Source organism: Rhinolophus ferrumequinum, chromosome 2 (genome assembly GCF_004115265.2).
Source record: "Rhinolophus ferrumequinum isolate MPI-CBG mRhiFer1 chromosome 2, mRhiFer1_v1.p, whole genome shotgun sequence".
In the NCBI taxonomy this organism is placed as follows: Eukaryota; Metazoa; Chordata; class Mammalia; order Chiroptera; family Rhinolophidae; genus Rhinolophus; species Rhinolophus ferrumequinum.
Genome location: NC_046285.1, coordinates 26,781,496 through 26,800,181, shown reverse-complemented (window position 1 = coordinate 26,800,181; position 18,686 = coordinate 26,781,496). Strand labels below are relative to the sequence as shown.

Sequence of the window (18,686 nt, the reverse complement as noted above, 5' to 3'; positions counted from 1 at the left end):
TTTAAGAAACATCATCACCAACAAATCATGAGTCTGATCTAAAAGAGCCTATAGATATGAAAGATCATTAAACCCCCGAAATAGATGAGCAGGAAACAAGTATGAAAGTTGTTCAGCCACAAATAAGTACTTCAGAAATTGTGAGAGTAATAAAAGATGCTCATGGACAGTGGAGCCAAAGGCTATTGAGAACAATGGATGAGAGGGTCCCACTGAGTCAGTGTCCAGATCTGTTGAGGTTTTCATGATGCCTCCCCATCATTGCTATGGAGCGCTCATGGCCGTATGGTTCCCATCATTTTTCTTATTTTAATGGGTGTTTTCTATTTATTTTACCATTGTTTCAAACACATTTTGTGTTAGGGGTAGATATCCTGTCACTTTGTTTTTGGGTCATTGAAAACGTATTTGAACCTGATGGAGAAAATTTTCTATTACCCAATACACAAGGATGACCATGTACGAGTATGTTTTGCGGGTGACGTGGCAGACAACTGCATAAATAACCAAGCATGTACAAAAGTTGGGGCTTCCTCTTCCAGGATAGAGAATTGTAGCTGGAAAGTGACTACTGAGCCAGGAAGAACATTTAACAACAACCCACTACTATTTGCAGCTAGGTGTGCTCATACAAGTAGTTGTTACTGCTGGTGTGTGAAAGAAAATTATGGGTCTTCAGATTTGGGTTGGTTAAAAAGCATATTTGCCGTCTTCAACTCCTTTTACAATCTCTCAGCTGGACACAGAAAAGTACAAGTCTCTAAGAGATGGTTGATTTACTAAATGCAAAACGTCTGGATCTCTGAATCCCTAGAAATCCTGTCATCCAGGAATACTAACATGAATTTTTTGATAAACTTTTTAGGGATTTTAAATTTTGTCTACAAGAGCAGGATTAAGGCAACTACAAAATCTCCAAATTAAAAAAAAAGACAAAGAAACAGAAGACAAGTTAGCCTACAATTCCAAAGTACACAATCAACACTAATGCTTACAAATATAGTCAATATATTAAGATCAGTAGATCAATTTATTTTTTGTTTTATTGAGGTAACATTGGTTTGTAACATATATAAGTTACAATTCTGCAGTTATAATTCAATATCTGTATATACTACATCTTGCTCACCACCAAAAGTCTAGTTTCCATCCATCACCATACAATTGATCCCCTTTCCCCATTTCGCTCTCCCTCTACCCTCTTCCTCTGGTAACTCCCAATCTTTCTCTGTCTCTATGATTTTTTTATGTCATTGTTCCTTTGTTTGTTCATTTGTTTTCTCTTTGTTTTTGTTTTATACTCCACAACAAGTGAAATCATACAGTATTTGTTTTTTTCCATCTGACATTTCACTTAGCTGAATACCCTCAAGTTCCATCCATGTTGTTGCAAGTGATGGGATTTCACCTTTTTATGACTGAGTAATATTTCACTGTATGTATATGTGTATATACCACATCTCCTTTACCCATTCTTCTGTGGTGGAAACTTAGGTTAAGTTGCTTCCCTATCTTGGCTATCTTGCCTAAACAATGCTGCAGTTAGCACAGGGATGCATACTGGTATATGCTTTGAAATAGTGTTTTTTTACTATTTGGATAAATACCCAGGTATGAAATACCTGGGTCATATGGTAGTTCTATTCTTAATTTTCTGAGAAATCTCCATACTCTTTTCCATAGTGGCTGCACCAATTTACATTCCTACTAAGAGTGCACAAGGGTTCCCTTTCCCCATAACCTCTACAACATTTGTTTCTTGTCTTTTTTATAGTAGCCATTCTGAAAGGTATGAGGTGATATCTCGCTGTGGTTTTGATTTCATTTCCCTAATAATTAGTGATGTTGAATATCTTTTAATGTGCCTATTGGACATCTGTATGTATTCTTTGGAAAAAATTCTATTCAGATTCTCTGCCCATTTTTTAATTGAGATTTATTTATGTATGTATTTATTTAATTATGTATTTTTTCGGTGTTGTTAAGATGTATAACTTCTTTCTGTATTTTGGATAATAATCCCTCATCTCTTGTATGATTTGCAAATATATTTTCCCAGTTGGTTGCCTCTTTGTTTTGGTGATGGTTTCCTTTACTGTGCAAAGCTTTTTAGTTAGATGTAGTCCCATTTATTATGTTTGCTTTTGTTTCCTTGCCTCTGGAGTCAAATCCACAAAATCATCACTAACACTGACGTCAAGGAGCTTACTGCCTATGTTTTCTTCTATGTATTTTATGACAGGTAACATTCAAGTCTTTAACTGATTTTTAGTTCATTTTTGTGTATGGTGTAAAATAGTGGTCTAGGATCATTCTTTTGCATGAGGAGGTCCATTTTTCCAAACACAACATATTGAAAAAACTTTCCTTTCTCCACTGTGTGTTCTTGGCTCCTCTGTCATAAATTAGTTGTCCATAAAAGTATGGGTGTATTCCTAGGCTCTTGATTCTGTTTCATTGATCCGCGTGTCTGTTTTTCTGCCAATACCATACTGCTTTAGTTACTATAGCTTTGCAGTATATTTTGAAATCAGGGATTGTGATACCTCCATCTTTGTTCTTTTTTCTCAGGATTGCTTGGGCTATTCAAGTTATTTTGTAGTTCTATACAAATTTTGATTTTTTTTTGTTCTACATCTGTGAAAAATGTCATTGTAATTTTGATAGGGATTGAATTGAATCTGTAGATTGCTTTGAGTAGATTGAAGAATCTGTAGATTGCTTTTGAGTCCATAAGTGAGTATGGACATTTAAACAATGTTAATTTTTTCAATCCATGAGTATGGAATATCTTTCCAATACTGTGTCTTCTTCAGTTTCTTTCAATGATGTCTTACAGTTTTTAGTGTACAGGTCTTTCACCTCTTTGGTTAAACATATTTCTAGATATGTTATTCTTTTTGTTGCAATTGTTAATGGGATTTTCTTATTTTTTCTTTCTGATGTTTCAATTATTATATATGAACACAACTGATTTTTATATAATGATTTATTACCCTGCAACTTTCCTGTATTTATTATTTCTAATAGTTTTTGTTGGGAGTCTTTGAAATTTTCTATCTATGAAATCACATGATCTGCAAACAGTGAGTTTTACATCTTCATTCTCAATTTGGATACATTTTATTTGTTTTCCTACCTGATTTCTCCAGTTAGGACTCATCATTAAATAGCAGTGGTGAGAGTAGGCATCCTCTCTTGTTCCTGATCTTAGAGAAAAGCTTGCAGTTTTCATTGCATCTAATTATCAGCTGTGGGTTCATCATATATGGCCTTTATTATGTTGAGGTACTTTCCTTCCATAACGATTTTATTGAGAGCTTTTTATCATAAATGGATACTGAATATTGTCAAATATTTATATAGATGATTTTTCTGCATCTATTGAGGTGACCATGTATTTTTATCCTTCATTTTGTTAATATGGAATATCACACCGATTGATTTGTAGATGTCGAACCATCTTTGCATCCCTGGAATAAATCCAACTTGACCATGGTTTATGATCCTTTTAATGCATTGCTGTATTCACTTTGTTGATATTTTGCTGAGAATTTTTGCATTTGTGTTCACCAGAGACACTGGCCTGTAATTTTCTTTTTTGTGTAGTGTTCTTGTCTGGTTTTGATATTAGGGTAATGTTGATCTCATAAAATGAATTAGGAAGCATCCTTCCTCTTCATTTTTTGGGAAGATTTTGAGAAGGATAGGTATTAAATCTTTTAATATTTGGTAGCATTCACCAGTGAAGCCATCTGGTCCTGTCCTGGACTTTTGTTTTGGAAGGTTTTTAATTACTGTTTCAATCTCCTTCTTAGTGATCAGTCTATTCATATTTTCTATTTCTTCATGATTCAGTTTTAGAAGGTTGTATAATGCTAAGAATTTATCAATTTCCTCTAGCTTTTCTAATCTGTCAATGAGTGTATAGCTGTTTATAGTAGTCTCTTATGATACTTTGTATTTCTGTGGTATGTGTTGTGACTTCTCTTTCTTTTCTGGTTTTAGTTATTTGAGCCTTCTCTCTCTCTCTTTTCTTAGACTAGCTAAAGGTTTGTCAATTTTGTTTCTCTTTTCAAAGAAATCGTTCTTAGTTTCATTGATCATTTCTATTGTCTTTTTAGTCTCTATCTTATTTATTTCTGCTCGCATTTTTTTTTGTTTTGTTTTGTTTCCTTCCTTCTACTGACTTTGGTCTTTGCTTATTCTTCTATTTCTAGTTCCCCTGGGTGTAATGTAAGATTATTAGAGATTTTTCTTGTTTCTTGAGGTAGGCCTGTATTGTTACTATAAACTTCCCTCTTAGTACTGCTTTTGCTATATCCCATAGGTTTTGATATGTTGTGCTGCCATTTTCATTTGTCTCCACATATTTTTTATTTCTTCTTTGATTTCCTTGTTGACCCAATGGTTGTTCACTGGCATGTTGTTTAATTCCTACATGTCTGATTTTTCCATTTTTCTTCTTGTACTTGATTTCTAGTTTAATCCTGTTGTGGTTAGAAAAGTTGCTTGATATGATTTCAATCTTGTTAAATTTATTGAGACTTGTTTTGTGTACCAACATAGAATCTAACCCTGTGAACGTTCCATATATACTTGAAAAGATTGTGTATTCTGTAGCTTTTGGATGAAATGTTCTGCATATATCCATTAGGTTCATGTGGTTTAATATGTCCTTTAAGGCATCTGTCTCTTTGTTGACTTTCTCTCTGATCTATCCATTGATGTAAGTGGGGTGTTAAAGTCCCCTACAATTATTGTGTTGCTGTGAGTTTCTCCCTTTAGATCTGTTAATAGTTGCTTTATAGATTTTGTTGCTATGGTGGGTACATAAATATTGTAAATGTATGTCTTCTTGATGGACTGTACCCTTTATCATTATATGGTGTCCAACTGTCTCTTGTTACCTTTTTTTTTTTTTTTTTTGGCATGAAGTTTTTTTTTGTCTGCTTTCTTTTGGCTACTGTTTACTTGGAGTATAATCTTTCACCCCTTTACTTTGAGCCTATGTTTGTCTTTAGAGTTGTGATGACTCTCCTGCAGGAAGCATGTTTTCTTTGTTGTTTTGTTGTTGTTGTTGTTTTCCATCTAGCAACTCTGTGTCTTTTCATTGATGAGTTCATTCCATTTACATGTAGGGTACTATTGGCATTACGGGGTTATTGATATTGCGACTGTTCCTGGAGCCCCCAGTCTTAGGCACCACCACAGTTCCTGAAGCCTCAGGTCACAGGCACAGCTGCCACTGCTGAATAACCAGTGCCACCAAGTTCCTGAAGCCCTTTGCCTTTGGTGCCACCACGGTACCTGGAATCTCTGATCATGGCTCCATTGAAACTCTTCCTCTGGTTCTGCTACCTCCATGAGGTCCAATCCACCCACCTTCAGATGTTCAGATGCATGGATCTCTCAGGCATCTTGATGTGCTCTGCAGAGGATCTTATATTAGGCTATGGATTTCCTATTGGTTGTAATTTAAAGGAGACAGACAAAGGGATTGATTCACTCACTATGATGCTGACATCACCCAGGAGATTAATTTAGACCCAATTTCTTTCTAAATTAATTTGAATGTGACTTTAAGATCTATAAAGATAAGATAACCTCCCTATAGAGGAAAATAAGTTATGAAACAGAGTAGGCAGAAATAAAACAATGACAAATAAGAAATGAAAAAAAAAAACGAACAAAAACTAATGAAGATAAAACAACTCAACAGATGAGGTAAACTGTTACACATGTATAGTCAAAGTAAAAACTTATTATGTGGAAATTAGTGCTGAGGTAGAAATAAGAAGGAGGGAAAAATTAAGATATTTGTATACAGCTACAAAATAAAGAGCTTAAACACTTATAGAACCTTGTCAAAAGATCTACCAAACGATATACTTCAGCAAATGGAATACTGAAACTAGAAGAAAGGTGATAATGATAGAAAAATAGCAAATATAAACACTGTAATATATCTTGGTATATCTATGTGTTGACTATATATGCCTATCAATTTGGTTTCTTTAAAAGGTAGAACTAAGACTGTAGACAATATTCACAAGAAAGGTATCAATTTCAGTTGGTGCCATGGTATGTCATGTTTGGGAAGAGAATAAAAATTTTGAATAATTCTATCCCCTCTGAAAAATATATGTGCTAAGAAAATATTAAAAAAAATAAGCATAGCCCATACAAAATATGATTTATAGCTTTCGAGTCAGCAACACAGTAAAATAGTAACTAAAATTCAAGTTAAAATTTGGTTACAATAATTTACTAAAAGTAATCATTTCAAACTAGTTTATGTTTTGACCTATTTTTAAATTTATGACAAGAAACAAACAATAATTATTTAACTTTGCTCTGCTTTGCTTGGAAGTAACACCTCCCATTTTTAGACTACTCCTCCAAGATTTCATATTCTTCTCAAGCTGAATGAAAGTCTGGAATTGCCTCATAAAAAAAGCAGCTTTATTTGGAATTGAAGGTTATATTATAAGAGTCCATATTTAGTATGTGAGAACCTTTAGAAAGTGAAAATACTATTTGGGCCAGTAAGTCTGTCCTTTTTTTCTGATCCCAATTTCACCTTTCAGCTTTTCATCATATCCTCAGCCCCTTATTTAATGCCAGTGAATTCTGGGGTCTCAAAATTTCTTTACCCTTTCTGCTTCCACAGTCATCTCTGATAACATGATTAGACAGAAAATCATAAACACTGAGCATAAATGTTTCTGAATTGTAACAGAGAACAGAACCTGAAAGCTTAGTAACAACACTCTTCAGGACATCAAATCAATAGCTATGTCACCAAGGCCCTGTATATCTCATTCACCTCTGTGAACAATAATGCAGTGGTCCAAGATTTGCTACCATCCTTTCCTCCTGAATTTTGAAGCAGTACAAGAAGAAAATAAATAAATAAAAACATGTGTCCAGAAAGTGGAAAAGTTTTTTTAAAATTCTCAATGTTTCAGAACTTTAATTTCCATAGCCAAATATTATTTTGTTAAATTCTATCATGTGATTTTTTTTTTAACTCCCAGCAGGTCTAAAATCCCAAACCCTAACTAATATCTTTGAGTACAAGTGCCACTACCTTAATGAGATTTATTCCAAATTAATATCCAAGCGAAGTTTATTAACGATTCATATGTCAGTTCAATACTCACAACTGAACAAAAATTGCATTCAATATTGCATGCTAATTATTTCTAATTATTTCTCCCATAGTGTTAAAATATTCATAGCTATATGATGTGAAAGACTATTTGATGTAAATTAATGCTTTATAAATCAATGCTATTTTTTAATTCAAACCCTTAGTGAAATAAATTAAGAAATTAAAAATTAAGTCCATAACATCGATATGCCTAAGTATAATAGTTTTAATTATCAACCTATGAATAAAATAAAAACAGTTAAGAAAAATAAATTGAAATTTGAGCCAAGAATAAAGGACTGTTTATTATGTTTAATAGAATAACTTAATTCATCGTACATGGTTTTAAATTTTAGCATATCAGCTTAATATAATGTTAATGTTTATTTAGACATGATTTATAGCAAAGACAAGAGTGTCTCCCTCTACTGTGCTTCTAAAATCTGGATCTAGATATACCTTAACAATATTGTAGAGAAAGGAACCATATGTTCAAATATTTGGTAGTACAACCTTCAGCATACAATAAATTATTTAAATGCAAATAAATATACATTATTCATTTGATATTGACAGTATGGGTAAATATAGATTTATTCTATTTTAACCTAGTTTATTTATTTTTTGTTACATAGTAGATCAAGATTCTCAAATACATTCAAATAAATTATGAACATCCCTAAAACCTCATTGTAATTTTCCTATTTATCATCTCTAACAACAAAGTGCCAGAAAAATCTATATATTTTTCTATCATTCTCAGTAGCCTGAATTTCAGAATCAATGTGTATACTGTTCTAATGGCTCCCATATCAGACACCAGATAATAAACACAGGGCAAAAAGGCCTAATTAACGATCAGTAACTTAGGGCTCCTCTGCACTGTTTGGCAGGCAGGAAAAGTTAAAGCATCAATGTAAGGGCATGGAATGAGGATATTAAATGGAAAGAGAAAGAAAGGAAGTGAGGAAGGGGAGAAAGAGGAGAAGTATGGAAGGAAAACAAAGACTAGGTTGAGAAATAACTAAACTTTAGTTCTCAACCTACTATTAGTTATTAAGTGGCCCCAGGGAATAATATTCTGCTCTCAGTAACTTAACATCCTGATTCATAAAATAAGGGATAAAAACAAATATTGAATAAGGCTTTGTAGATCAAAAACACCATAACCCTTCTCAAAGAAAACATTCCTATTTCAAGGAATGAGAGGAAACCAAGCACTCCATAGGTTTACGAATAGTGTCTATCTTTACTGAGTGTCTTATGGTCATTCACATCAATAAATTTCTTACCTGTCATTACACACATGATTTTTAAATACACTCTTACCCTGACAGCTCTGATGAAACAGACACATAAATAATTAGTACAAATTATAGCACACAGGAGAGATTGACTTTGTGAAGACCCACATAGATGACATTTGTGCTGGACTCTGAAGTATGAACAAAATTCCATCACAGAAAAAGAAGAAAGGGACACCAAGCAGCTAGATAAAATATGAAAAAAGCAGGTGATATGAAACATACATGGATTGTTCAAAAGTAATAAAATCAGGAGACAGAATTTGCAAAAGTCAGAAAAGAACAGGACAAGGTCAAACAGTGAAGCCCTTTGAATGTTATGATGAATTACTACTTTTAATGGCTATATCAGAAAGAAATTTAAAAATTAGGATAATTTCCTAAGTGAAACACATAAAAATTGTTAACAGGATTTATATGGCAAACAACCTTAGGGCCTCAAATATCCCACATATCCGTGAAGGCATCTTGCATGTCCAGCTTTGTTAAACAGCCAAATAATGGTAGTTGCATGAGTGTCCCCAGGTAAGACCAGCAGAAGAACCACCCAACTTAGCCCAGACCATATTTCCAGGTTGTAAGTAAATAATTCGCATAAAAAAAGGGGTGCCGCTATGATAAAAAGCTGTAAACGTATGGCATTTGCTTTGGTACTGAACAGTTGTAAAGACTAGAAGGGTAGCAAATAGTGGAGGATGGAAGAGAAGTAAAGAAATTGTTATTGGAGATACTAAAAGGTCAACATATGCTATGTATTTGGGGAGGGGACAATTGGTAAGATATTGTCTGTGATAATTTGGAAAATAGAAAAAATACTTCAGAATGTTGTGAATCAAATTAAGACCGTTTCTCAGCTGTTGAAACTGGCACCTAGCACTTGGGCAATTCTTATAGAGGAGGAAGATGACTCAGAGGGCAGAGTGATGCCGCCAAGAGCCACAGAGAACCATTCCTAGACAGCATAACTGGGCTCCAATCAAAGAACACCCCCTGCCCCCACAGTAATGGATCCTGACAACATCTAGCTGGATTTCAGAATCACACAGAACCAGTGACTGCTGTGAACCCACCTTTAGGAATGAGAGAATCTTTCATGATTCTCCTGTCCCTGTCCCATGTGTGTTCTGTGCGTGAGGAAAAATAACATTTTTTTTTTTTTTTTTTCCCAGTTCTTAGTTCTCCAGGTTAAGAGGACCTTTAACTTCATTCACATCTGGACTGACTTCCATGATGCTCCTCTGAAACACAATGCCATATGGGATAAATCTGTGGGAGGGCATGGTATTTTGTGCATGAAGAAGGGACATTAATCATGCAAATCTAGAGAGTGGACTGTGGTATATTCTCAAACTGGCAGCTCCCTATAAACATACTTCCAGATATTACCCCTTGTGCAGTCTCCTCATATACTCACTTTATACCTGGCCATGTTACCAACTCTCTCTTAAGCAGCCATTGTACTGTAAGAAGCTTAAACTAGATTTTTAAATGATGAGAAGCCATAAAGAAAGAGACCCTGGCAGATGACAGGTCATCTTGAACATACCAACTCCAGTCAAGCTTTCAGCTGAAAACAGCTGCCTGAGTGACCTTGGTTGACTCTACATTAAGCAGAAGAACTACCCGGCTGAGCCCTGAAAAATCATAAATCATTGTGGTTTTAAACTAGTAAGTGTTGGACTATTTTGTCTCGAAAGCGATAGATAAATGAAACATACTCATATGCTTTATTTATGTTTGTCTCTATCAACTACCAAAGCAATTGACAGATATAGGTGCTGAAAAATGTTAATTGCTTAAATAAATTAATTGTTCTAACAAAGCAGACTAAAAGGAAAAAAACGACATATTTATGGTGTCACATTACTACTTGAGGTATGGTGTATTCATATAAATTCCAATTAATCTGTCATTTAGGTTATATGAAATTCAGAGATTTGATTGTGAAGTAACTTGTTGATAGATGACAATGGAGTTAATGATAAAAGTCATTATCAGAAGATAGGATGGAGCAATATGAAACAAAACACCAAAACTCACACCTTAAATATTCTATGATGACAGGTGGCAGTGCCAGATACCTATCTCTAAAATCATCTCCAACATGCACTCTGACTCCCCTTGTATCTATAAATAGCAATTCTTTCTGTATTGTATTCAGTTGGAACCAGGCATATATGCTTGTTTTTAATAGTGTTTCATGTACATTACCATTAGTTGATTATAACCACTACTTTATTTTTGGATAAGGAAACTATGATTTCAAAGTAAGACACAGATTTAGAATTCAAGCTTAATTCTTCCAATTTCTGCCATCCACTACAAGAAGATGATGAATATTTGCATTATACCCACTCACGTTTCTGTAATCAAATAAATAACAAACCATAAAAATAGATGAGTCTAGCAGTAGCTCATAAACTGATAATAGTCATCATTTGTCCAAAATCAAATTTTTCAAACAGTGGAAGGAATTGTAAGGTATTTATATATAAGAATGTAATTTCACAGAACAAACATATTAAGAAAATATCTAAGCATCAGTGACTGTCACTACCTCTAATACTGTGGTCAATGATATGAAAAAATACAAATATTTAATGATAGTTAATCACATAAATCGTTAGATTATAAAATTATTCTTTAAATATTTTTAAAAGTTTATTTTCACCAATTAATGCCCAACTTCTTCTAATTTAAAATGTAATAACACTACATGGTTAGTATGTCTAATATGTTTTATCCCAAACTCTTACTCTCTCCTCAGTCTCACTGAATAATTACTCATATGTGTGAATTTGTCTTTAGAGCATTTTCCAATGTAAAATATTTTATAGTGACCCCCCCAAAGGATCATTTGTGACTTATTTTTGTTCCATTCTAAGTCTTTGTTATAGGTAAATACAAATTTTGAATTCAATCTATATTGGTAAACTTCAATAAAACATATTTTAATGTTTAAATAGTGGCAGAAAGCTGGCTCATACTTTATTAAAAAAACATACTGCAGACTTTTCATAAAAATATTAATATTTTCAAATGACCAAACATAATCATCATTGGAGGCTCTAGTGAAGTTTTCAACATAAAAGAACCCAAGTGTTTTATAAATATATAAAAACTTTAAAAATGCACATACATTACCCATGACCCATATATATATGTATAATTTCCTCATTTATTCTCATCCTTTTTCATAAATATTAATATAGAATCAACAAAAAAGTCAACAACTTCAATATGTTCTATAGAAAACAAACCTATAAATAATTTAAAGGGAACTATCTCTACTATGTTACTATTTACCAAGCAATAATCATATTTCTATATTTGTGTTTTGATTATGAGTCCTAAATCCAAACACAATTGATATTGATTATCTTTTTCAGGGATACATAAAATTTTTAAACGTATATACTTATTAGATTAAGCCCTCATAAAATGATTCACAAAGAAAAAACATTGTGTCATCTTGAAAATTATAGGTATTTCATTATCATAACAATGTGTAAGGTGTAGTTCTAAACTTAAAACACACACACACACACACACACACACACACACACACAAATACTGTCATTTAAATGTATAATAAATTATTTGAATGATTTTTTTCTTACCGTGGCAAGAACCCTCAACTTCTTCATATCCTGTACTGCAGATACACCTTCCAAGAGGAACCAGCCAATCTCCATCAGCTCCACAATATAGCTTAGGAGTGTCACGTTCTTCTGCACTCTTCACACAAGAGCCCCTTACTTCAACCAAAGAGGAAGAGTCAACCCTTGGGATGGTGTCAGGAAACATGGCCAAGTTACGAACAGTGAAGGGGCACTTTTTGTAGAAAACACGGACCGAGACCAGAGCAATGCAGGCCCCAATGTCTTGAAAAGCCAGATAAAACCCTTTCCTTTCTATAGGCCCCACTTCACGAATTTCAGTGTTGAGTTTGAGGATACGATCACCCAAATCCATTTGGGTAAAACTTTCATCAGCAGCAATTGTGTCGATCTTTGTATACTGGCTTGGCTTGAATTTAATTCCATGGGACTCATCTGATTCCACATAGTACAGATTGAATGTTTCTTTGCAAGTCCCCAAGACCCATGGGATGCTATTACAATCCCTCAGTGTGAACTTCATTTCCACATAAATTTTCTGAGCTGCATCACGGGAGATCCAGTTTGTACGAAGCCAATTGTTTTGGTTTGGTTCCATTACATTGCATACCTGGTATGTGTGAATGGGCCTATTGTGCTCATCCATTTCAGTAATGGCATCCCACTGCAAAAAGAAAGAAGAATAATTAAATGATTATAAAACACAGTGATAAAACAGAAACGCTTACTTCCCAATTTTTCTACTTTAGCAAGAAAAATGAATAAAAAAGATACAAATGAAGCAAGTCAAAGCACCAATGCAGCAAGATTTTAACCATGAACTTTTGGTTAAGTGTATGGATTCTGGACATACCAGCTGTCCTGGTGAATCTTGCCTTCCTACTAATTAGTTGCATGACCAAAAGCGTTTGGTCTTAAAGCATAAACACTTAATTTAAATTCTAGTTTCCTCAAATTTAAAATGTACCTATTTCATAGCGTTGTTGTGAGGCATAAATTAATTAATATATGTAAAGCAATTTAAATACTTCCTGGTATACTATAAGAATGTAAAATGGCATCCATTACCTGATGAAATACCTAGACCAATGACAAATGCACTCTGGTTACCCATCTGTCCTCATACCCAATTTGCCACAAATTGAGGTATATTTACTATGATTCAATTAAATATTTACATGGCTATTTTGATAGAAAATAGATTTAGATACACCTTAGACTTATTCAAGAAACATTGATCAGGCACTGTTCTGAACACATGGAATACAGCAGTGAATTAGCTGAATAAAAACTCCCTGCCTTGATGGCTCTTACTTAGACTGAGGAGAGACAATAAAAATAAAAATTGTAAATGAGTAATTTGCATAATATGGTAGAAAATACAATGGGAACAATTAAGGCAAGGAAATGGAGAAGAGGGTTGGGATTTTAAATAGGGTGTGCAGAGAAGGCCTTACTGAGGGAGTGAATGTAGAATGGCTCCTTTCTTCAGTCTACAGAACTGTTGTGACAATAAGTACTGTCAATTATTTCCTGTACATTTCCACAAATAATTTAAATTGTCCATCAAGCAAACTTAAAAACAATCTGTATCTAAAATTTTCATTTGTAAGTTGCTTGCTTGGAATTTAAAGATTATTTTACAGAAGTAACAGAGAGTTTCTGTGAATAGAATTTTGCAAACACACCCCTGGTTTATCAGAGGTGATCCAATAATTTCAGAGTACATCACATAAAATTACCTATCTAAATACTTTTCATTTTAGCGTATCATGGATCTTAGTAAGAGTTCAAAGGATAGCAACACTCATGAACTAGGGTGGTTTGAGAGGTTTGGCCAAGAAGGAGGAACTTCACTTGAGCCTTAAAATATTATAAGATTCAGTAAGGCAGAAGGAAAAGAGTTAATAGAAATTAATGTATAATCCTAATATACATATATATACATATACATATAAATATACATACATATTAAATATAATATATATTATATATTATTAATATATTAATACATATTATTAATGTATATTATATATAATATATATATAATTATGTGTATAATATGTATATATACATATACACATTTGGGAAATTTTAGCCCTGTACCACATACATTCAGTAGGTAAAAGTTTTTGTCCCTATTTAAAACAAACACATAATTTATCCTCTGCTGTGAAATATTTATATATACATAAACCTGGTAATTGCAGAAACCGCATGATGAAAATATGTATCAAACCTGTCATTAATTCTGCTATTAAATTGGTCAATTCAGTTAGTTTTGCTTTTACATAATAGGCACTGAACCCAAAATACTCCGACTCCTCATGCTCGTGTTTTTTTTTTTAAATATATACTTTATGTAGGCATTAAAATAAAATACCAATATGTAAAAATAACTTACCAATATATAATGTAGAAAAGAATTCAGTAAAGCAAAAATTAAATCATATATGCTCTGCAGAACACAATATCTTGCAAACTACCTGTTCTTATGGCCTGGATGAGTAAAACAGAAAGCATTTTCTATTTTACTCATTAGCCCTTTCATTTTATATTCATTTTCACATTACTGATAAAAAAAATCTAATACCTAGGAAATTAAGTAATTGCCTAGCGTTGCATAGACCAAGGACTGGAACCAAGCCTTCTGACTTGTTTTTTTATATTTTGCTAGCCAGCTTGCTGGCCTGGGAGAGACTGGACCATCCAGGACAAGCCATTTCTTAGAGATAGCACAGGGCTTTGGGCATAGAGCACGTCTTTCACATGCAAACCAACCAATCGGAGTCTACAGCCCTATCCACATCCTTCTCTAAGTCTTACCCAACCGGATATTTCCCCTGTGCTAAATCATCCCAGGGCCATGCCAGACAACCAGAGATCACCCTTACAGCCCAAACTGCAGGAATTACTCAAACTATCCTATCCTAAACAGTTTGCTCTGCCCTGCCTTGCATTTCCCACAGAAACCCCAATAAAGGATCTGGCTCAGGCTTTCCCCTCACTCCTGTCTTCTGCCACTTGACCAAAACACACTGATTCCCCTGTGGCAATGTGGCATGTGGTGCCCCCATGGATTGTGAGTATCATAAACTTCCTTCCAAGTCTAGTCTATTTCTTGCTTTTCCTCCTGTGGCCACATCGACTATACTGTCATATCCAATATGTACATTCTTAGAATAAATACCCATATGGGTCATGAGATATTCATCCTGGCAACCCTTTGGAGGACAAATGATTCTTGTTTAACCAAAAGCTTTCATTAAGCAAGATCCTCCAAGTGACAACTCTTTTCCTTTCATCACATGTAATTTATACATACATTCCTTGTTCCAAAGAAAAGGACTCATAAAATGCCCATAAGACAGAAAAAGCTTGCTGTTCTACCAATCCTAGCCATAGGAACAGATACAGTCTGCAAGATATTCTACTCTGCAAAAGCATTAAATAAGGAGACCATTAGACTGAGGTGACTCTAATACCTTGGCACCCTATACAAGCAAACTCTATGTAAGTTCCTATAAATGAATCAAGGTTGAAAAAGTCAAAATCTAAGAACAACTGGTCACAAATAGCCAACTGAACTATCCCAAATAAGGCAACTGTTTAAGCTATAGCAAATGAAATAATTTCCTTGCTTTACTTCCATGTCTGCTCTATAAAGTCTTTTCCCCAGCTACTGTCAGCAGAGTGATTCTAATACTTTTAGTTTGATGCTGCCTGATTTGAATCGAGGTTTGCTCAACAACCTCTTAAAAATTTTAATATGCTTCAGTTTATCTTTTAATACATGTATTTTTTTCTTTACTGTGCTCTTTTCTATATTATACATCAAAGACTGGTTTTATATAGTGGTATTTAAATCTTACATTAAAATATAAAAAATTCAAATAAAATGAGATAGAAGAGTTGGAATATTTCAGGTTCAGTTCCTATTATGTAAAAGCAAGTAGCTGATAGAATTCATCAGCTTAATAGCAGAATAATGACAGATTTGATTATTTCATCATGCAATTTCTGCAATTAAAAAGTTTACATACATCTAAATATCTCACACTGGAGAATATTTCACACTAGTCTTAAATAGGGCAGGAACTTTTACCCACTGGAAAATAGTTGGCACAGGACTAAATTTCCCAAAAGTATATGCATACAGTTTAATGTTTACAGCACCTAAGAATATTTCTCCACTGATGGATCCCTTGGGGAGTGCCATTTAATGGGAATGTTTGTTAGAAGTGATAGGAAGTGTAACGAGCTCTGAATAGTACTTAATCCATTTATGCCTAAGGGTTCTCTAAAAACCCTTCCCCACCCACATACACAGTGAGTTTTTGTTTCCATAGAGAGCTAAATAAAGTAGGCCAAATAGCTGAATTCCTTTTGGGCTTAGAAAGTTAGAACAAGGCAATTAATTCCTAAAGCAACTAGCAGTCATTGCAGAATCATATGGCTTTCTTTTCTCAGAGAACTAAAAAAGGCAGTCAAATAGCCTTTGTAGATAAGAATATTCAGATAATTTACTGGTAAATTGACCCAAACACCCAAGGCTCTAAGGTAAATCTCTCAAATGTATACCTGCCTCCGTTTGAAAATCTTTAGAATTCAACGGGAATATAAACATTTATTTTTTTTTTAAATCTTTGAAATTTTAAAATAATAGCAGTCTGTTTTCTCAGCATAGAAGGGGCTGATAGAAAGCTAATTTTAACTTCAAATGGCAGTGATAAATCCTGATAACTTTACTCAAATTTTGGTCAAAGCTTAAGAAAACTTGTAGCAACAGAAGAAATTACCCTTATACATACATGCTCGCCTCTGTATCATCAGAGAGAAAAGGGAAAAAAAAAAAAATCACACCCTAGATACCTTAGGACCCTAAGAAGCTACAGAGATTGTCTGATTTAAGGGGGAAAAATTGAAATCATTAAAATAAAATAAAATAAAATAAAATAATAAAAAACATTAATTTTGTTATAACATATTCATCTTTCCCCAAACAATAATTTGTAGACATTTTGTTATATATGTAAAAGATATTCTTTTACGTTTCTTCAAAACCTTGTGTTTGAAATGCACAGAGTTTAAAAATAAATGTTTTTTAATACAGAAAAAAATATCGATGTTAAATATGCCAACAATAGGGACCAAGAAAGGAAGCACGCAAATAACACTGAACAATGAAATAGCTATAGAAAAGTATTTTGGTTTTTACCTTTACTTGTGCTTCCTAAATTCGTAAGTACCTAGTTACATGTATGTGGAATTGCTTTTCTGTCTTCCCTTTACTCTGCCTTTTAAATAATAATCACACGATACTACTATGCACTCTAATAGTAAAATTAGTTAAGTTTTAAATTTATTTTTGCCTCCATTTGTAACAGATCCCACCTATAATCTAAAAGCGAGATAAATTATGTGGTGAAAATAATATTTTGTATTTATTTCTTCAAAATATGGTTATGATACAGATAAAGGGGAAATATGCAAAGGAAAAAGGATATAACAAAATATCATTTAAGAGGGATAGAATTCAAAAGACCAAACACCTTGTTAATTGAGCTAGAATTTTATTGGTACATGCTTAATTAATAAAGAAATGAGATAGCCTATTATTATTCAGGTTTTTTTCCCGAAAGTAAAAGATAACCTCAAAATAGATTAACATAAAACAAAGAAACAACAAAATCATGATAAAGCTATAGGTACAGAATAATTCCTAGTTAGGTCCCTTGTATAACTTGTTACCGAGTTTACGCATATTATATGGTATGTTGCCGTAACTAATTATTCCTCAAGATAAACTAAATGTAAGTAAGAAAGGGAGGCAGGCAGGAGAAAAAAAAATCCAACTTCATTCTAAGAATGATAAAATAGAATAGTTGAGAATGAAGAGAAGTCTCATTTGGTAAAATTACACATATCTGATCTATTCTGAACATTCTACCTGTGACCTCATATAATCCATTGAAAGTACATAGGCATCTCATTATGCAATGCTGTAGTGGCCTAATTTTTATATTATAAGCATCAAATATTCTCTACCAAAGAAAAGCTTGTTAAACGGGCCTTTTTATTCTAAAGGGATATTTTCCTCAGAACCACTTAAATATTCACTTTGAGTCAATATACTGACATAAACTTAGAAAATTAGCACTCTGAATTCTGCTGCTAGGCATGTAGTTAATGACATAAATCTGTTTTTGCAGCAGAAAAGTGAAGGCCCTGCATTTAAATAATAACTAGTTTTGGAAAATAAAACAAGGAGCAAAATGCATCATGTGTAGATACATTTCTATCTCACTTTGGGAAACCATAAAACTTTTTTATTAGCACTACAAAGATTTAATAATGAAAAAATGTATGAACTCACTGGCAAGTTGGGAAGACAACCGCTGAGACTAAGTAAATTTTATATATAAATTTATTACTTTTGGTTCATTTATCCTATTAAAAGGATCAAAATATTACAGCAAGAAGGATAATTTCCATTAAGAAGGAATGATTCTTCTCATAAAAATATTGTCACAATTTATCATGAAGATTAAAAATTCTTAGAGTCCATCTTCTGAATGTCTAAAATACTTAATAGGTATAAAAACT

The 18,686-nt window shown here is 33.3% G+C and overlaps 1 protein-coding gene across 1 annotated transcript in view; it reads right to left on the bottom strand.

Annotated features, from left to right (window-relative positions):
* Positions 1-18,686, bottom strand: part of EPHA6 (EPH receptor A6) — an 869,632-nt gene that overhangs the window by 697,906 nt on the left and 153,040 nt on the right. Inside the window, 1 exon segment of the mRNA XM_033122487.1 lies at positions 12,081-12,744. Coding sequence (XP_032978378.1) covers positions 12,081-12,744 — 664 coding nt within the window.